This window comes from Alternaria burnsii, assembly GCF_013036055.1.
Source record: "Alternaria burnsii strain CBS107.38 chromosome Unknown 694, whole genome shotgun sequence".
Taxonomy (NCBI): Eukaryota; Fungi; Ascomycota; class Dothideomycetes; order Pleosporales; family Pleosporaceae; genus Alternaria; species Alternaria burnsii.
In genome coordinates, this window is record NW_024066133.1 from 242,779 (window position 1) to 262,908 (window position 20,130).

Genomic DNA, 20,130 nt, shown 5'->3' on the forward strand with positions numbered 1-20,130 from the left:
ATCGGATCTTTTGACAGCCATACCTGGTCATGGTATCTCCAAGAAAGTGCGCGACTCTTCTCTCATTGGACTGCATCAAGACTCTCGCTGATCTACCGCAGCCAAACCGCATATTGTACCCTACCGACTGGTACCCCCAGTCGAATGCCAACCAGCAAGCGATGACAGATGCATTCGTAAGGAAGCTGGAAGAGTACTTGGGTATCACGACTACGAAGCTGTCGGTACTGAAAGAATGGGAGAAGACTGCGCCTGCCGGGACTAACTCCTCGTTGATTGACTATCTGGATATGGTATGGAAAGGCCACTTGTCAGAAAGAATGGGTACTGATATTACAACTAGAGTGCATACGCGGTCAATGGATTCTTCGGCTACCACAATTTCGACGACTTCCGGACCGGTTATTTGGAAAAGTTCGGAAAGAAACCTTACGTCAGTCCAAGTCACACAGCACGGTGGTGAGTGAGAGCCTTGCTCAACACGCTGGTTTCACTAACACTTTCAGGGAAAGAAACTCCAAATATACGGTGGAGGACAAAGATTTGGCTTTGAAGAAGCTACAGGTGTTCAAGAAATGGTGGGCTGAACATATCTGGAAGGAAGATGTAGATGGGGGCTACACAATAATGATCGTACCTCAAGGAAGGCCTGGTGCGAATTACCGGGACAGAATACCAGAGTCTCCGTGGGTGCATCATCCTAACAAGGTCGATACTGGCTGACAAATTGAAGTGGCGGTGATTCGGGGCCCGATCCCAAGTCTTATGACGAGATTTTTGTTACTTCGATACTTGGTTGCCCTCAGTTGGTGGTTCCCAGTAAGTCCCTATATTCCACATCGCAACCGAAGCTAACAGTAGTAGTCGGCCAGAATTCATACGACTCAGATGTGTCTGGGCTAGTCGAGTATGCTCCAATAGTCACTACTTTGATTGGGCCGTCTCGTGAGTACAAACGCAACCATGCGAGATCATCTGCTGATCGTCCATATCAGATTCGGACAAACTCCTTGTCGAAGTAGCTTCGAACACTCTCAAAAAAGCTGGCTGGCCTTCGTCAGTTCTCACCGGTCGCTTCATGTTTGAGAAGGGCGACAACGAGCGGAATACCGCGCCCCGAGAAAAGCTTTGAGGTGCGCCACAGTGAGGTGAACGATTGTTTGGATTGGGGATTGAGCTTCTTTGACTCGTATTCAAGCTCTTTCGGATTCACAATCAAAGGTATACGGCCTCGAAAAAGTTGTCATCATCAAGAGCTTGTCTTCATCTATCTCCCTCTCGATCTAGAATGCCACACCCTGACCTTTGTTCTCATCCATTCCCTGTACTCAATCCAAATTGGAACCATGAGCATAACCACAGTGAACGGTACAGCTATTGTGAAATATGTTCGAAGGTCAGAGCCAGGATCCGCAAGCTCCACTATATTCATGCCAAAGCACGAGGCTATGAAAGTCATCGGAATGAATATGAAAGCAAGAAACGTGATGAATTGGACGCGACGTGCCTCATCCAAGCTCTTCTGAGAGTCAAGAATACTGATAGTACTCATTGCAATCGAAATGGACTCACTGCACCGTCTGGAAAGGTCTTCAGCTTCGTGGCGCAAAACCTCGAAGTCAGTGATAAGACGGGTAGCAACGTCCTTGGATCTTGTCGATTGCTGCCACGTTTTGGGTGGATGCTTCAGGAAAGAAGTCACCTCAGAGAAATAGCAGATGGCGTGGTCGAGAAAATCTTTATCAGCCCTGAGCTGCGCTCCCTGAGCCCTGAGCTGCGATCCCTGATCGACTGGTTCTTCCGGAAGTAATTCCAAGGACGCACGTAGATACGAGAAGACTTGCATCCAGCTAAGCGCTGACGTGTCATAGATGTCGGAAAGGAACATGAAAGGGTCCTTGACGCAGAGCTGACAGTCTTCTTCAGACATGGCGTTCTTATCCGTGCCTTCCTGTAGGAAAACATTGGGAGTTGTATTTGTCTGTAGGGTCTTGCTGGGTTGGGCATCCGTTGACGACATGCTACACTGGCCTCGAGGTACGACTGGGTAGAACTGAGCTTCGATACCAGCAATCGATTTTGGTATCCAGGGTTTAAGCGATGACTTCGAGCCGAAGTCCGTGAACCAAACTCCTGACCAGCTCCCGGTGGATTCTTCATGAGTGAGTAGTGTCGCCTGCTGTTCGACAGTGAAAAACCTGGTATCATGTACATTGATCCGGCGGCATCGTTCGGATCCGGGATGGTCGTCGTTCAAGCACTCTTCGTAATGATCTCGTAGTTGTGCATTTAGTTCAGACCGGAGTTGAGCTGCTCCTCCCTCCATGAATGGAGCTGGGCTGAACATGCCTAGGCTAATGAAGCGGATGGTAGCTACTGGCGGCGTTCGGGATGGCAGAGAGCGTATGCGAAAAGTATCCAGAAAACCATAGTACTCTAAAACACTCTCAGGGTCCAGATCCAGGTTTTGACTTATATGGTGCAAGAGGGATGCTTTAGGTGTACCTCGCACAAGGGTGAGAAGACTCGACTTAGTCCGGTCAATGATCTGTCTCGCGCCATGGGTGTTGCGCTCTTCTTCACTGAACTCCCCAAGGATGGCGTGGCTCACCACGTAGGTGTGAATGTCGATTGAGTATGCATCTGGGGATGTTCCAATCGACTCGCCATCGCCCTGGGCCAGTGTTTGGAAGCTCCCAGCCTTGGAAACATCAGCGCGCTGGTCAATCAACCCACTCTTGAGAGATAGGCGTAGTCTCTCTTCCCAAGATGAAACCGGTGTTGCCATCGTGTATGTGCTCCAGAATCTCGCATGAGGGTCCTTGGAAGAATATTCAGACGACGCGAAAAAGGCTGTATATAAAATAATGGAACTTAGATGGGAGGCTGACAAGATCAGTGATGTGTGCAGGCCGTGTCTATGGCCTGAGACACGTTCGCCACAGGCAAGTCGCAAGGCACCAGCCTCTCGCTGTCGCAACCGCGAAGATGGCATTGGGGGCGGTATCCTAACGCGTCAGTTGCGCCGAGATTCTCGCTCAGGCTGCCCGCTCCGCCCATTTCGCGCACCTCAGGCTGATGGACGCCGACATCGCGTTGACGAAGACTTGACACAGCAAGTGGAAGAAGCTGTATGAGATGTGTTGTGTTTACATAGCACCGTGCGGAACAGTTGCCCACGCTTTGTGTATGCTAAGGCGCGATGATGCGTGGATAGCTCCTCAACTGCTTTCGGAACCAATCAGGCGTGGCGTCATTGGCGGCGCTCCGCCTCGGGCACGAGCTGAAGCCAGCCCAGATTCCAACCAGGATACCAATAAGATTTTAAGCTTCATCCAGACACAAACGGGATTGTGGCGGTACATGCGGCTACTAATTTCTTTACAGCAGTTCCTGCCCGCTCTTATTGCCACAAGTTGGTTTTCATGGTAGCGCCTGTCGCGATGACGTTGTGGCACTTTGCTCCGCGGTGCTCGCTGGTCCAGCAAACGAAAGCCGCGCACTCGTAGGAAGGCGCGATGCCAGCACTCATAGATTCACTTGATCTGCTGAACTTGCATGATCAGATATTTGCGCAACCCCCGAACATAATCGTTGCATCAACATCACTTAGTAAGGTGGCCTACGGACGTCGCGCTCGACTAACCGAGGTCCTGCGCCACCACCCATATGGATATCCAGAAAGAGCTCATTCAGGTTGACGAGCTGAATATCGGACTCGATCGATCGCACATCACTTACCAAGGGCAAATTGAAGTACCTGGGAATCACTCCGGAAGTAGCAGTGACGACACACCTCGCTCACACAATCTCAACAGAAGTACGGAGGATCATGTTTCATCAAACACGTCGTCTACTAGCAGGATAGTCAACAAGGTTCGACAGAAGAGACACAATGCCGGTGTTAAGATCAGAAAGACCCTGCACGTGGCAAAGCCAGAAGATAAGGCTGAGGAGCCCGATCCGGATTCGATAGTACTTGTTGATACTACGAAAGTGAAGCAGTCAGGCTCACGCCTTGATCACAAGTCTACAGCACCGGAGAAGCACACACTAAAGGACCTCTTGCATAACCCGATCGACACGGTGAAATTCAAAGGATGGTGTCAGGGAAATCAAGAAGTTGCAGCAAATATAGCTGTGAGCGAAATTCCTCATGGTCAGGAGGTGGATTTGGTCAACGCAGCAACTGCTGTGAACCAGGCCAAGACAGGAGCTGGAAGGGCACAAGCTCAAGAAAATCTTGCCAAGATGCTCAATCAGCGGCAAAGCACTTATGTCCGATGGTCGCTCGATCGACATGTTACCAAGATCAGAATACTACCACGCGACACAGCGGCACTGAAGCCTAGATCGGACTTTGAGAAAGAGGATACCGCAGGCCGTACCGTTACCGACTGGAGAGCTTATAGCTTGCACTTACTGGACTATTACGCCCACCGATACGGAGGTCAGTACATTGGATACGGCTCTGACCCACCGACACCATCGAAGGAAACAATCATGCCGAACATTGAGCGCCTCATCGTTGCAACGTCACCGTTCCAAGAGTTCATCATGACTACCCGTCGGGTTTATAGATGGGAGTGTCCTATCGAAACAACAAAGTATCTTGTAATCTACACTGTCCTTTGGTATATGAACCTTCTTTTACCCGGTGCTCTGTCAGTAGTACTATATCTGGTCGCAGAACGTCACTTTCACGGACAGTCTATTGAGGACCTCCGCGAAGATATCAAACACCGCGAAGACGTGGAGAGAACAGCGCTCTCGCTCACCGAGTTCATCGAGAAACAAGGCGATGAGAACTGGGCGCACGATCTCCTCCAAGACCTCGGTCCCTGGCTCATGGTTCAGCTAGCCGATCTAGCAAACTTCTTCGAGAGCGTCCGCAACTTCTACGAATGGAGAAAGCCAACGCGTACACTAGCCGTCCTTGTAGTCCTCGCTACAGGTATTCTCATCACAGTCTTCACGCCTCTCTGGCTACTCATCAAAGTCTCCACATTCTCCGCTGGTTTCACCTTCTTCTGCCTCTTCCCCATCTCCGTCAATTTCCCAAACTATCGCCTCCTCGTCTCGCCTTCAAAACGCCTGTTTTGGAACATTCCAACGCACGCTGAGTGGGCAATTCAGTACATGCAAGCCGAAGGTCTCCGCGTCGTCACTGAGAAGCAGAATGCTAGCGCGAACATGACCATCCTGACGGATACGAGTAATCCTGACGCTGCTGCCTCATCGGAAGGACAGGGCTTTGCCTCGTATTCGTGCCATTACGATGGATCGCCAGGACGTCTCATCATGAACCGTGCAGGAGTACGATTTGTCGCAAAGGGTCCATTGCACCAAGGCCTCTTCTCTCTTCCGTATGATCGGATTGGCTATCTAGAGAAGCAAGACCGACATGTGGAAAAGATGGTCAAGGTGCTCAAGGAGTGCGACAAGGACTTGCGTATCGTCGATAGAGATGAGCATGAGTGGATACTGCATGAAGTGGAAAAGAGGGATGAGGCGTTTAGTCAGATTGTTGGATTTAGTCGAACAAGTTGGCAGGTTATTTGGTAGTCGTAGTTCGTTTTTCCCAGATGTCCATCTATCACACACAAGAGCACACGAATCTCAACATCGAAATGTTCTTACAGGCAAACTCTCTATTGATTAAGCATTTAAACCCATCGAAACTATCCTCAGACCTTCTCCCCAGAAATGCTCCCCTCAGTCCCCGCAATAGTCGTCTCCCCATTCCCCAGAGTCTCCACCAGCCGTCTTGGACCAACATATCCCCGATTCCTAATCCAAACATACCAACCTCCTAATAAGATCGTCACGCCCCCCACAAGCGCACTCGTATAATTCATCGTCGTAGTATCAAACGGCACCGCAAATGGGAAACAGTAGATCGGTATCCATACAACCATGTACCCACACGCTACGCTGGCCACCGTGTAAAACACCGGGTTAGGCATGGTAAAAGGACCTTTGATGACGTGACGGCGGCGAGTCAAGATGTTGGGCAGGATGAACGCGAGGTACGACATTGACGACAGCACGATGAAGGAGCCGACAAAGGCGGAGAAGGCGGTTGACGAACCGATGTAGATACAACCTAGGATCGTGTTGATGACACCACACGCCAAGGTCGCGTTGAACGGGTTTTCCCACTTCTTGTCGATTTTACCGACCCAGCGGGGGAATGGAGTTGCGTCGTCTCGGCCTAGGGTCCATAGCATGCGGCCGGAGGTTATGTAGCAACCGATGTTTGTGCAGAATGTTGGGATGAAGATTACGAGTAAGAGGCCAAGGGAGCCGCCGTGGGAGTTTGTAGCCTGGCGGTAGAGTTCGGCGAGGGGGAAGGGCCAAGGGTTTGTGAAGAGGGAGTCGAGGTCGTTTACAGAGTAGAAGATTGTTATGAGGTAGAGGAAGGCGGTTATGAAGCCGACGGTGTATTGGGCGAGGATGGCTTTGGGGATGTTGGTTCGGGGACGGGGGAGTTCCTCCGCGAGATGAGAGACGCAGTCGCTGTTCGTCTGTAAGTAACTACAACACTGTGCTTTCTTGACGAGAATCTTGACTTACGGCGTCCCCACAGCGAAAGCTCCGTTCAGCATGCCAGCGCAAAACACAAAGCCGTCGCTACTCCAACCTGCCTGATTCTGCCAGTCGCGCCACACAAACTCATTGCTTGCATATCCCTTGCCGCTTCTGCTAGGCATGATGGCGCATACCATGATGGTGATGAAGACGCCCATTAGGATAAAGAACAGACCAATGTTTGTGAGTTTGGGTAAGGCGCGGTTGGCAAACATGACAATAAAGCAGGCAATCCAAGTGATAATGAGGTAGACGATGAAAACGTGCCAGCGTTCGAAGGCATAGCCAGGGTGAAAGAGGCCGTACATGGAGATGACCTGGTTGGCGAGGATGGAGGATATTGACGCAGTCCCGAAGATCCAACCCAGAGCGTTCCACCTGTGCGGTGTTAGTTTTGCCTTTCCTCATACAACTTCCCAAGTCGGTGGCAAGATGCCCGACAGATGTGGGAGTGATGCTTCGAACCTACCATCCTGCGTAAAAGCCGATGACTTTACCAAACCGCGCTCCTGCTGTCACGCTAGCCCAGTGGTAAACACCCGACGACGAAGGGATAGCAGAAGCCATCTCGGCAATACAAGCCGCTATCATGAAGTAACAACATGCGACAGCAATGAATTCGTAAATGACACCTGCCGGGCCGCCATTGTAGAGCGCGATGACCTAAGCATGGTCAGCATATCGTAGCCTATACATTATGCCAGGAAAGAAAAGGATACTAACAATAGATCCTCCCAACGCCGCCCAAACATTTCCCGTCGTGATACCAATTGCGCAGATGCTCAACAGGCTGAAATTGCGCTCCAGTTCCTGCTTGTGACCCGAAGCATTCAAGACTTCGCCCACGTCGCCCGTGGCCTGGTCGACTTCCGGTCTTGACTTCTCAGAAGACTTCTTTTCCATATCCATGGTCGGTGATCGATGATGGCAGTGCGCCAGCTACTGCGCTGTAGTCGCTTTTGCTCTGCAATTCGTTTTCCAGGAGGGAGGTGGTTGGCAACGAGGATATACGAAAAGCGATAAGAATGTCTTGATGTCAATAGTTGTTGATTTGCCCAGACACGGGAGGACGGAGGCGTAAATTACCAGCCTTATGGGGAAGGAATCAGTGGAGTAGCGTATCGATCGCAGATCAAACGGCCCTGCTTGTCAATCGTACAGCAAGTGTGCGCCCAGAGATAAGAGAGGCCAGGAACGGCACGAAGAGAGGACGACGCGTGCAACGCGAGACAGTGTCCAGGATCAAAGACAGTGAAGTAATACAACAATCGAGAAAATCATTTCTTCACTTGCATCGTACTCTTATGACGCCCCATCTGCCATGCAAGACAGCGGCTTCGGACGCCTCTATCTCTGCTGTGTCAACCACAACACTGTCACTTACACGTAAGTATGTATGCTAAGCGACTGACAGCGCTCGGAGATAAAGCAACGCATCTAGCATTGCCGTCCGCTCTATGCCCCGGTCACGCCAGAAAAGCCCCAGCAAGACAGATGGGGCAGCAGGCGCGTCCAAAGAGAGTCGGGCCAACATCCATGGTGTAACGTGCAAGCAGTAGCCAACTCCGCAGGAGAACCGTGGAGACGGGTCAGGGAACACTAATCGTGTTATGTCGTGTGCAGTACTGATAAGGTGCTGAGGCGGAGCTGAGCTGCCAAGGGTGCAAGATAAGTGATCCCGGGTATATGGTGCAGGAACAGGATGCGCATCTGGCCAATAAGAGGCAAGACTGGTAGATGTAAGCGGGAGATACGCGAATGCTGATTTGGGGTTGCGGAGACTTTTGGAGTAACACAGTGGCGTAAGGCACGATAAGTGAATTTTTTTTTTTTTTTTGCATGCGATTCGGATTATGATCAGAAGACAATTTTGAAATGCTGTCAAGGTGATTTTGAGGGCTTGCGTGATTGTGGTTGAGGTGATGGCTGCTCTCCACACATTTGGGGATCCTAGGAAGTGTTGTCTACACAGCGGAAGGCGGCCTCCGGAGGCTTGCCGCTTACGCGCTAGGATGGCATGTCTGCGCTATCCCCCACGCGTCTTAATGGCCCTGATTGTTCCTGCCAATTGACAACTTGTGATGCATTGACTCTGGACGTATAAGAGAGGTGCAGAATGAAAGCATGATATGACAAGAAGAGACCAGCGAGATGTACTGGGCGAAAAAGTAGGTAAATTGCTGCATCCTTGCAAGATGCATTTTCGAATACTGTACACAAGATAAACGCACCTGCAACTCCAAATCCGTGTCGCTCTGCCAGAGGATCGATGATTACATACGTTTCGTCCCCATCCACGCGTGAGCGAAGCCAATTCTAGTGACATTTCCACATCCATGTCCATGTCATTCCGCATATGAAAGGAAGAGACGACAGGCTTATGCGCTGCGCATCTCGGTATCGTCAGGACCGTCCACATCGCCAATCTTCCGCTTGCTGGGTGTGGCGCTACCCTCGTCGTCGCCGTCGTCGCCTTCAGTCCACTCGGTGACTTCCCACTCGACGTGCACGCCGCTCTCAGTGTGTCCACCGCGCTGCTGCTTGAAGCGGCCCAAACGAGTGTTGCGCACAATCTCCTCGAACCAAGGCGCACCACGAGACTGTGGTTCTGAACGGGCAACGGAGCGCGAGCGGCCAGTCGTCCTTGAGGGACCAGCAACGGACACTTCGTCGTCGCTGCTTTCGCTGCTACTGGGCAGGAAGCCGAGTTCACCCAGCATCTCCTGGTCCTCGTCCAGCAAGCTGCCGACTGTCAGGGAAATGTGATCGGCCTCGTCGCGCGTTCGCTCGTTCCATGATGTGAGTTGAGTACCGCAGTATCCGCAGAATTGACGGCGGCTATTCGGGGTATACGGGGAGGTGAAGCTGCGCTTGATGCTCATAGGGGTTTCGTCGAGGAATTGCGCAAATGTCGCAGAGGTGTACCAGGGCAGAGGTACGCGGAGCCATAGTGTGAGAGGGTTGGCCGAGTGGTGTCCTGTTGTATTGTTGTTAGCGACAGCCCATGACGTGACCCATGAAAAGGGATACATGAGCCGCACAGCAAACACGCCGTGTACTTACGCGACGCAGAAGTGTTGTCGTATCGCAGCTCTGCCTGCCCAATCTGCTGCTTCGGCATCTCGATAACATAGCGGTTCCTGCCGCAGGCGCAACTGCCATGTAGCGTCTGGGTCGCCATGCCGGTTGCTGTTTGGTGTGTCGTGTTTCGGTGTAGGCAACGAGCAATCTGCCTCTGGCCGTAGAACGAGGAATCGATGCGTTCAGTGTTTGCGGGGTGGCGATTGTGGAAAGAAATCGAAATTAGATATCGCCCGTTACGACTTCCCCAGCTGTCGTGCAACGGCCCGTGCGATTGGTTAAACTCCAGCCTTATGAGATGGTAACCTAGGTTGACCCTTACACGTCACCTTGACAACGCAGACAACCCGTTCAGAGTGTGCAATACTAGCTTGATAGATTATGAAAACGCGATAAACATCCACGTACTTGCCACAGAGCATATATGCGCTGCGCTGCGTGGTGCCAAAGGTTACCGCCTGTAAGTTCGGTGATACAGCCTGGCGTCATGGGTGGGGAAGCTCACCACCAAGGAACATTCGAGCACGCTCCAGTGTATTCGCGAAACCAAGACTCCATCCAACCTCAAACTACTTTCTTCTTCGCTTCTTCTCTCATCTTGGCAACCCTTTCGTTGACTCTTTCGATGGCCTCCCTCGCTCCGTCCCAGCACTTCCTCTTCCCTGTGCTGAATACACGATGTATGGACGGACTCCATATACCGCCCATCAGCAGATTGCAGAATCTTCTCTCGCGTAACCAGAAAAGCCAGCCTTTCCACCCATATCCCAGGTACTCGTTAACACCCGTACCGGCAAGATGGTCCATAGCCCTCACCCACTCACTTGCCTCACATTGCCCTGGTGACACGTTGGGAATGCGCTTCGCCGAGTCGGCCAACCACTCATGATGCTTGCCAACGGCGAAGTTCATGGTAGAAAGCGATGGGAGACTGGATTTGTCGGCCCAGACTTGGGCTACAGCCATAGATGCCATATCTGCTCACCGTCAGCATCTGCTTCGCCTGCGCGTTACATCTCAATCCACGTACCAAAAATAGGGAATCCACCAAGTGTTATAGAAACATTGCCCAAGAACGCCAGACTATCCGGCTTTTCTAGTGAAAACACGTTATGATATAGACGGAAAAGCGACTTTCCATTCGATCCGGAAGCATCGAGCCATTGCTGGGGACGGCATGTGGGATCGAAGCGAGGCTCAATCATACTGAAATCTGATGTGTATCCCGTACACCAGATTATAGCGTCGACTTCAAGCCTAGTTCCGTCTTGCAGTTCCACCTCAGTGGCGCCTAGAATGCGTCTTATTCCTGCAACCGAGGAGATGCTACCGTCTTCGAGACAAGGAATCAGGGTATCAGACACTACGGGTACTTTGCCTGCATGTTCGAAGCGCCACTCAGGACGGATCTTGAAACTCTTGTCTTGCATTCTCTTAATAAAGTTGTCGAATAGACGTTCGCCGAGATGCGGAAAGTATTTTAGGATCAGGCTTTGGACTGTGAAGAGACGTAGGCTATGCGTATGGTCAATCGGGACGCCTTTGATACGCCGTGGGAGCTATAGGTTAAGAGTCAGTATCAAAACACTCGCGACTTCAGGCTGTACTATTGAACATACAATGCGAGCTCCATGCCGATGCGCCATATACACCTTGTTTGCCACACCCACGAGTTGCGTAGCTGTGTCCGCCGCACTATTGCTGAAGCCGACGACCATGACTCTTTTGTTCTCGTAATCTTTCGGCCGCTTGAACGCTTGAGAATGTACGCTAGACCCAGCAAACCTCTCAATGCCTTCCACAACTGGAAGATTGGCCTTTCCGATCATGCCGCCAATCGCTACGACAACCTTATCGTAGTACTCTTCATCCCCTCCTTGAATATTCAAGACCCATTGCTGCCGGCCCTCATTAAATGTGATCTGCTCGATGGAAGTGCAGAGTCGCATATACGGTCCTAGCTTGAAGTGCTTTGTATAGTCTATTAGGTATTGTTGTACTTGTGTAGCTGTAGGGTGTGATGGGACATCTTCCGGGAAGGGAAAATCAGTGAAGCAGCCTCTCTCCTTAGATATATTGACCCTAGTTGTCTCCATGACCGAGGTCTGCTCTTTCGCTGAGTACTGCCATAGACCGCCAACGTATTCATTACGGTCGAAGCCTGTGGCGTGAAAACCTTCCTCCCTGAGGTTCTTCAATGCTACGAGGCCGGCCGGTCCTAAAAGTTCAGTCGATGGTTTTGCCATCTCAAACACAAGGAATCTCACCTAGACCTATCACGGCTACAGTTGTGACCCCGTCCATGATAACAGTCGCGCAGATGTGCTGCTGGCGCTCTGTACGTCTGTCGCCACTCGTCCTTTCAGACGGACACGACGATAGTACCGAACTCAAAGACGCTCGTGTTGTTTTGGCTAATGTTGAAATACACCGTGAGAAGCTTCACGATGAAAGTGAAATGGCCCGGCATGGCGGCTGGTGGGTCTTACGGGCGAATTGTTAGGCGGGCTGCACGGGACGAAAGAGTAAGCAAACTCTCACACTGCGCACTTGTGACACCAACACCATTCCAACTCTCAAGTGTTTTCTATAGCGTATGATACGCATGTTTCTCCGTCAACCTGAATCGGTATGCTTCGCGAAAGCTTGATCTGTTGAAATCGGTTACACCGCCACGGTCAACTAAGCGTTGATGTGGCGTCGGCCCCACTTCACAGCCCACCGATGTAGTGTATCTCACGCATGTGCTGCGGCCTTCCCCCTACTAACGCGTCATCTTTGACAAGCTCTACTGCTTGACTGGACGCCTATTAGCCCTGGAAGTAACGCGTGGTTCTGAGCTTAAAGTTGCGATTGGACATCTCCTCGCGTAAGGCAACAGCTTTCCGTTCAGCTCTACGCGGCTAGTAGAGTATCGACAAGACATATGAGCAAGCCTCCCGTTCTTCTCTACACATCAAGAAGACTGCGATAGAGTTTCAAAACTTTCAACCATTCATTCCTATACTGGACTAAATCTGACTCCCTGTACCTTCCCGACCATGGCTAGTCCACCATCATACCCCGCCAACGGCGATTTCAACTCCAGACCACCACCCCCATCGGCACAATCACGGCCTAACGTCGCTTCCACCCCAAGTGCAATGTCAGTCGCTGACTCTTCTGATAACGACTTTGAGCCAACCCCCATCCATAGCCCCGGAGGTCCACATTACGAAGATTTGCCACCATCATACGACGAAGCGCAAGACCAGGCCGTTCACGATACACGCAACGGCATAGCGCCCGTAGACCCAAGCCAGATCGAAGCTCACCGCATCACTTCCAACGAAGGTCCTAATGAGCCCGAAGTATGGGAGTATCGAGTAAGAGGTGAAGAACCAGATCCTGCGAACGAGCGGGAACAAGCGCCAGACTATGCAAATCATACGAGCGACAAAGCTACCAGTGTACCTGTGCAGCACGTCAGCACCAGTGAGAGCATTGCAGTTGGACGAGTGCACAGCGAGTTTGATTCCAAGTCTAGTGCATCCAGTCTACTTGACCAAGCCCTGAAATTCGCGCATCGAGAGCCAGATGCCGTAGCGCAGTATGCACCGCATTTGAACCGTCTCATCGCGATACCTGAACTCGCCGGGCCGGGACGGCGTGCAGACGAAATCTCAACGTTCCTAATCGCCTACGCAGAAGTTTTGAATCACCATTCGATCAAACCTGATGAATTCGCCGATTTTCTTTACGGTCTACAAGTCCTATGTACTGTCACGAAGACAACAGCCAAAGACTTGTTGGACAGACCAGCGCATGGATACACTTCTTCAACTACAGTGGATGATTACATTCGAGGCGCGAACGAAGTGTTCTTTGCGCCAAGGGGTCTCGTTGTGTCGTTCCGCAGCGAGACTGCGCTTCTCGAACAATTACCCATTCCCATGGGGCACAAAAGTACTGTCCTATCTAATTTGGCGGACAAAACTGCAACAGCTGAATGGAGGGCGCAGCAATTGTATCCCTGGATTGAAGCGCTCGACGTCGAGAATGTCCCGGCGCCGAGCGAGAGGGTACGAAAATTGTATGAGTTGAGTGAGCAGTTCGAAAGTTGGAGAGTTCCTGCACAGAGTTCTTCTGGTACTGGTCGTCACATGTCGGGACAAAACAGAGATTTGGGACATGAAGATCCGCCTCATTCCGTTCTCGAATCTGGAACTCGCCATCCTCGAGGGCAATGTGGGGGTGATTGGTCGCCCTTTGGTATGCCAGGCCGAGGACCATTCGGAGCTCCAGGCAACGGGCCTTTTGGCAGACGAGGTATGCCCTCTCGCGGTCGTGGTCGCGGAAGCGAATGGCGTGGAAACGAGTGGGCAGAAGTGGGCAAAGAGTTGGGCAAGATTGGTGAACAATTCGGCAAACGCATGGGTGATTGGGGTGTAGAGTTTGGAAAACGCGCCAATGCTTTTGGGCTCGATGTGGGCAAAATGGCGAGTGGAAGTGGAAGCGGTAATGGCTCCCAAGTCAGAGGCACAACATCGGGTCAACAGTATCAACAAACACAAAACGATGACCTCCCGCCTGCCTACCACGCTTCAGCAGGTCAAGAGTCGGGCGTGCTGTATGGAGATGAGAAGAGCAAGGTCAATACTCCAAGATACCCTGTCTCGACGACCATAGACGACAAGGGTAAGGGAAAAGCCAAGGAAAAGGACCTGTACAGCGACGATGATGACGATACATCGTCCATGTCATCAGACAGTTCGATCTCTTCCGACTCAGACTCTGATTCCGATTCCGACGACGACGATGACTTCTCTAGCGTGGACAAAGATCTAGCACGTGCGCGCAAACTCTCCATCCGCGATGCTCGCCACCAACTCAAAGAACGCTCTCGTATCTTGAAAAAGCAACACCGTCAGAAGAAGCGTGTGTTGAAAGCTAAGCACACTCTGAACAAAGAAGACAACACGGGAAAGGGCAAAGCCAGAGCCAAATCCAAATCCAAGCTAAAGAAAGATCCAGAATGGATAGAAGCCAAGAAGGAGTATAAAGCACAGAGGAAGGCGTTGAGAAAAGAGCGTTTGACTGCGAAGAAGGAGTGGCGTGAGGCAAGAGAGGAGGTCAGGAGGGAGAGGAGAAGTGCTAGGAAGGAGGCCAGAAGTAATGGCAAGGGTAGAGGATTTATTCCTGGGGAAGTAAAGCCTGAGATGGTATGGCTCGTGATCGAGAATTTGGCGCCGTGAGTGTTTCCAGGGAATCTTGGATGCCCTCTTATGATAGTGGCACTGAGAGATGTATTGACCAGAATGGTCATGTCGAGAAAAGGCATCCTGGCACTAATGTCATTGTCGAGTCATGACCTGAGCATAGCATGAGTCATTAGCCGAATTGCAAACATGGCACGTCACTGTCCTACTCATGCTTTCAAACCACAAGAGTTAACCACGCTCATACTGGCTTCACGACTCTGACAGCGCATTCGGAAAGACGTCGCCTAGAACATATATCGTTGGCGATGGCGCCGCGAAATCGCGTTCTGAGCGTTGAACAGCTTTGCGCGCTCACGTCCGCCTCCTTCCCCGCAACCCCGCCATAAGCGTACAGGAAATCGTCTTCCTTCGTTGAAGATTATCCGCAAGTAGCCCTCGATACATGACATGGAGGTCGCACTACCTGGTTTCAGAGCCGTCATTGGGTAAGTCCAGGGTAACGGCCCAGCTACCTAGGTACCTTTTTGACGGCTTGCCTTATCTCGGAAGAGCGCATCTGAACGACCTGGTATATAGCTTCGAGACCTTCCATCATAGAAAAATCAATACTTTCTTGAGCTGTACGAGTTTTACATGGCGCCGAATCCTAAAAGAGTGAAAATGTCTCCCTCTACTGATCGCAAACGCGCTGTGCGCATCGCAGGATGCTCTGGTGGCTTCACGGACCGTTCTCTTGCCATCACACGTATGGCTGGCGACCCAGAAGTTGATGTCGTAATGGGTAGGATTTCTTGACAAGTAGATGTGGATGATCTTAAGCTGACTGGACTAGGCGATTGGCTATCCGAAATGACTATGACTGTACACGGTAGTGGAAAAGTAAAGCAAAAGTCTACGAAGAACAACAACGGCACTATGAGTCTGGAGGAGCGTAAGAAGAGCGCCATGTACGCTGACACATTTATTCAATGCTTTGAACCGGCAGTATCAAACCTGGTCAAGAACAAGACGAAGCTTGCTGTGAATGCCGGTGCTTCAGACACTGAACTTCTCGCTGAAGTTGTAGTGGATATACTGGAGAAGCAGGGCGCTAGTCATCTCAAAGTAGCATGGATCGAAGGCGATGATGTGACGGGACAGGTCAATAGTCTGATCAAGAAGGGGGAGAAGTTTGAAAGTTTGATGCATGGCAAGAAGCTCGAGGAGTGGGGGATGGAACCCGTGTGCGCTCAGGCGTATCTGGGCGGTCTTTGCATAGCAGAAGCTTTCAGACAAGGCGCCGATGTAGTGCTCGCTGGAAGAGTTGCGGATGCTGCGCCAGTCATCGGTGCTGCGGCGTGAGTTGCCTTACTACCGTCACCAGTGACTCAGCTGACATGATCAGGTGGTGGCATGACTGGAAGAACGACCAGTTTGATGAACTTGCTGGAGCGCTCATCGCTGGCCATCTAGTTGAGTGCTCAGCCTACGTCACAGGAGGATACTACTCGATGTTCAAAGATCTCATGAAGACAGGCAAGCATATCAACATGGGCTTTCCTATCGCAGAAGTAGAGTATGACGGCAGCTTCAACATTGCGAAAGAGAAGGATACTGGAGGTAGGCGTTGGTTTTCCAGCTCATGACTTTATGCGGCTGACATGTCCAGGTTGCGTCACTGTCGGCACATGCACTTCGCAGCTGCTGTATGAGATACAAGGACCACTGTACTACAACTGTGATGTCACAGCTGATATCACGGATGTCAAGATGGAGCAAGTAGGAGAGGACCTAGTACGTGTTACGGGGGTGAAAGGCTTTCCTCCACCACCTACGACTAAGGTTGGTATCACTGCCCCAGCCGGCTGGCAATGCGAGTGGCATATGTTTGTGTGTGGTCTCGATATAGAGGAGAAGTGCAAAATCACCGAAGATCAGATTCGATACGGTACGCGCATTCACATCGTTATCACATCATCGAACTAACGATGCTCAGCCATGGGAGACAACGTCAACCGCTTCAAAACGCTCAGATTCCATCAGAACGGTTCATCACCAATCGATGCACACAACCAGGACGTAGCAACGGTCGACTTCCGGATCTTTGCTCAAACCTCTGATCCCGAGTTGGTAAGGCCAGACGTACCCAACGGATTCAATCGCTGGTGTCTTGAAGTTTTCCTCCAATCAGCTCCTGGTCTCTCGCTTTCCAACGACCTGCGGCAGATTGCGCCGAAACCATATTATGATTACTGGGTTTCACTTCTCCCTCAAGACCAACTGCCGTTGCGCATACATGCCATGTACGGCGACAGAACAGTCACCAATCTCAGTCCACCTAAGATCACGAAAGAGTATCCGCGCCAGCAGGCCTCGTATGAGACCTCGTCGCCAGTCGAGCTTTCTTCGTTCGGTGAAACGGTTCGCGCACCGCTGGGTTACATCGTCGCCGGCCGGTCTGGTGACAAGGCATCAGACTGCAACTGCGGGTTTTTTGTCCGCTACGATGATGAATGGGATTGGCTGCGCTCTTTCATGACGATCGAGCGTGTCAAAGACCTTCTCGGGAAGCATGAGTATAGCGGCAAGCCGATTGATCGCTTTGAGATTGCAGGGATTCGATCAGTGCATTTCTTGCTGCATGACCACTTGAGAGATGGGGGTTACAATACGTGTTCTTCATATGATACTTTGGGAAAGAGTAAGTGGCGTATGAGGTTATTGAAGTGATTGTTGCTAACGAATGTATAGATGCTATGGAGTATATGCGTGCGAAGACTGTAGATTTGCCGAAGAAGTTCTTGGATCGTGGCCGTATCTAATCGCATAGCCATAGAAAGTGAAGACTTTCAGTTGCTTGCAAGTAACGCAATCACCTTACCGAGATCTGAGCCTTTTGACTCGAATTACTCAGCTGTGGTGATGGGGTGTACGTGAGTGTCCTTAAGTGCTTCTCATGTGACATTTGTTGTTATATCTCTCCTAAACCGAAGCCTCACTGATGGCTCGGTGTCTATCGTACTTCTGAGAAGCGCCACTTCATGTTGATGTAGTGAAGGTGAGTGCGGTCCGTGTTTTAGTGCAACAGTCATTGCTCTTTCCTTTCTCGATTATAAGAGTCCAAGCTTAGCTTTTTCATATCACTACGACTTTCTGGACACTGCCGCTCACCTCTCTGTCACACACTATCCTAGTTCCATACGAGACTCACTTACTACACCGTGCTCAAACGTGACATAACTGCAAGTCACTGCGCCTGCGGCCATCAGGCAAGTATTGTCCCTGTTGTATAAATCATCGTGTTTCTGCATTTGCTAAGTAACTCTAGTCGCACAGCTGTCATCGCGCGACTCGCCCAGTAACAGAACTACTGTATCTCAGCGCAGTCATGCACTTTCCACTCCCAGAACCAGCTCCCAGTCGGATCGCACAAGTGTACTCTCAATTGGACGACCCGGGTGCAGCTTCACTACTCGGTATCCCGCCCGAACTTCGCAACCAGATCTATGAGTACTTACTCGTAGATCCCCGATCTGTCACCATCAAGGCTGAACTTGACGACGACAATACTATAAGCACGGTTAGTGACTTCGCGGGAAGCTCTACCATCATTTATACCTGCCGTCAGATCTACCATGAGGCACTGGGTATTCTTTATGGCCAGAATGTCTTTCGCTTCCAGTACAGCGTACATTACCCACAAGATTCGCTCGACCGTCACATCGTTCGTCCTGTCGAGACGTGCACAGAATGGGTCAGAAACATCGGGTCCTGCCTTTCAGGGTTGTGCACTGTTATCATCGACATAAGTGGGGCCGAATTGCAAAGTAATTTTGAGATAGATATGCTGGAGGGGTTCGAAGGGGATCTGGCGATTCTGCAATTACTCGACATTATCTGGAACGACATCGCGAGCGATATATCAATCAAATTCGAGCACAGCAACCGAACTACGCGGTACATTCCGAACGCGGATACTGAAATATCGAAAGTATTGGATGAAAAGTGCAAAGAAATCACTAAAATTGTGCATGAGCTGGGAAATAAGAATTGTTTAGGCTTGAAAGAAACACGTCGCTTACTACGAAAAGTCTACGTAGACGAGAGTGGCATTAGAGGGACCATCATATATCAGGGAACTGATCATAGAACTGAGATCTGCCGCGAGTTTCAGTTTTTGGAGGAGACCAGGATGTACGAACTCGTCCTTCTACTGAGTCCATTGAGTCTGCCCGACCTACCTACCAAGGTCATCACTGATATCGCTGAGCTTGCACTACCCAACCACGACGTCACATACAACTTCGACACAGGCATCACGCATGGACAAGAATTCGGCTTGCTCAACGTCAATAGACAGATCCGCGACATGGTCCGCCCATGGTTCCTTTCCAAAACTCGTTTCACCCTTATCCTAGGTTCTGATACTTCGCAGCCTACGAAGACACTGTATGAAGTACTTGAACCTCGCATCGCAGAATCTTTCGAGGATGTTTATGATTACAGCCCTCACATGAGATACTGTACTCCGATTGAGGCGGTTCATGATTACGAAAATGAGCCGACCATCATTCTGCATTTCCCGACATCCAACCACGTCCAGATCAACGCATTGGATCTCCTGCGGACCACTACAATCTTCCCGCCGGGTACTACAATCATGGTTCGCGTACGTGATTGTAGTGACAATGTCCATGTCACGACACTAGGTGAAATTCGGAGATATGCTCTAGTATTCTTGGAGGATCTCATGGTCAAAGCAACCCCACAATCTTATTGGAGCACAGTCGAGTTTTGGCTCAATGAGCAGTGCCTTCCTGTGAGAGCCACCATCCAGGGAGAGCATCAGGGATCGGAGCATGCTTGTGGGGATGTGGTAGATGTCTCGAATATGATGGACGTTACCACTTTGCACAACGCAGTCGAGGCAAGAGAGTGGATACCATACGGAGAGTTAAATGGGCTCAGAGGCATCACTGAATCGGCAAACTGGGGTGATGGGACGCTTGATGACCTTGTTAAGTGTCTTAGATTACTACTCTTCTTGTGACCGAAAAATCATCGGTAAGGAGGCTATGATGGGTTCCCCCTGTACTCGGGATGAAGTATCTGCACGCACGGGAACACCAAGACTTGCTGTACCTTAAGTGCTGCTGTCCTCCAATCAACGTGATAGTTAAAACATGATGGATATGTCTTACACCGATTAGACCAAAAAGCCCGCGGAGGATCATTTCCATGCACGGCCTTATCTTATTTCCTTTTGCCCTACAATATC

General features: G+C 50.8%; 9 protein-coding genes across 9 annotated transcripts; 5 read left to right on the plus strand and 4 right to left on the minus strand.

Annotated features, from left to right (window-relative positions):
• Nucleotides 1–29: 29 nt before the first annotated feature.
• Nucleotides 30–1,132, plus strand: GT037_011050 (uncharacterized protein; the record flags this gene model as incomplete). The annotated part of the gene is made up of 6 exons (XM_038936097.1): nt 30–293; nt 344–459; nt 507–578; nt 734–819; nt 865–945; nt 996–1,132. 6 exons carry the CDS (start codon nt 30–32, stop codon nt 1,130–1,132), a joined length of 756 nt encoding a protein of 251 aa, XP_038781307.1.
• Nucleotides 1,133–1,267: 135 nt separating this feature from the next.
• Nucleotides 1,268–2,788, minus strand: GT037_011051 (uncharacterized protein; the record flags this gene model as incomplete). The annotated part of the gene is made up of 1 exon (XM_038936098.1): nt 1,268–2,788. The coding sequence occupies one exon, from the start codon at nt 2,786–2,788 to the stop codon at nt 1,268–1,270; it is 1,521 nt and encodes a 506-aa protein (XP_038781308.1).
• An 881-nt stretch (nt 2,789–3,669) lies between these two features.
• GT037_011052 (uncharacterized protein) lies at nt 3,670–5,565 on the plus strand (the record flags this gene model as incomplete). Its single annotated transcript, XM_038936099.1, has 1 exon — nt 3,670–5,565. The coding sequence occupies one exon, from the start codon at nt 3,670–3,672 to the stop codon at nt 5,563–5,565; it is 1,896 nt and encodes a 631-aa protein (XP_038781309.1).
• Nucleotides 5,566–5,687: 122 nt separating this feature from the next.
• GT037_011053 (amino acid transporter) lies at nt 5,688–7,500 on the minus strand (the record flags this gene model as incomplete). The annotated part of the gene is made up of 4 exons (XM_038936100.1): nt 5,688–6,519; nt 6,577–6,969; nt 7,061–7,254; nt 7,315–7,500. 4 exons carry the CDS (start codon nt 7,498–7,500, stop codon nt 5,688–5,690), a joined length of 1,605 nt encoding a protein of 534 aa, XP_038781310.1.
• Nucleotides 7,501–8,969: 1,469 nt separating this feature from the next.
• On the minus strand, nt 8,970–9,772 carry GT037_011054 (uncharacterized protein; the record flags this gene model as incomplete). The annotated part of the gene is made up of 2 exons (XM_038936101.1): nt 8,970–9,568; nt 9,655–9,772. 2 exons carry the CDS (start codon nt 9,770–9,772, stop codon nt 8,970–8,972), a joined length of 717 nt encoding a protein of 238 aa, XP_038781311.1.
• Nucleotides 9,773–10,236: 464 nt separating this feature from the next.
• Nucleotides 10,237–11,976, minus strand: GT037_011055 (dimethylaniline monooxygenase 2; the record flags this gene model as incomplete). The annotated part of the gene is made up of 4 exons (XM_038936102.1): nt 10,237–10,649; nt 10,703–11,231; nt 11,292–11,890; nt 11,940–11,976. The coding sequence occupies 4 exons, from the start codon at nt 11,974–11,976 to the stop codon at nt 10,237–10,239; spliced, it is 1,578 nt and encodes a 525-aa protein (XP_038781312.1).
• Nucleotides 11,977–12,713: 737 nt separating this feature from the next.
• GT037_011056 (uncharacterized protein) lies at nt 12,714–14,906 on the plus strand (the record flags this gene model as incomplete). The annotated part of the gene is made up of 1 exon (XM_038936103.1): nt 12,714–14,906. The coding sequence occupies one exon, from the start codon at nt 12,714–12,716 to the stop codon at nt 14,904–14,906; it is 2,193 nt and encodes a 730-aa protein (XP_038781313.1).
• Nucleotides 14,907–15,533: 627 nt separating this feature from the next.
• Nucleotides 15,534–17,674, plus strand: GT037_011057 (uncharacterized protein; the record flags this gene model as incomplete). Its single annotated transcript, XM_038936104.1, has 6 exons — nt 15,534–15,654; nt 15,706–16,210; nt 16,258–16,472; nt 16,522–16,800; nt 16,849–17,553; nt 17,604–17,674. The coding sequence occupies 6 exons, from the start codon at nt 15,534–15,536 to the stop codon at nt 17,672–17,674; spliced, it is 1,896 nt and encodes a 631-aa protein (XP_038781314.1).
• A 566-nt stretch (nt 17,675–18,240) lies between these two features.
• Nucleotides 18,241–19,902, plus strand: GT037_011058 (uncharacterized protein; the record flags this gene model as incomplete). The annotated part of the gene is made up of 1 exon (XM_038936105.1): nt 18,241–19,902. One exon carries the CDS (start codon nt 18,241–18,243, stop codon nt 19,900–19,902), a length of 1,662 nt encoding a protein of 553 aa, XP_038781315.1.
• Between the last annotated feature and the right edge of the window lie 228 nt (nt 19,903–20,130).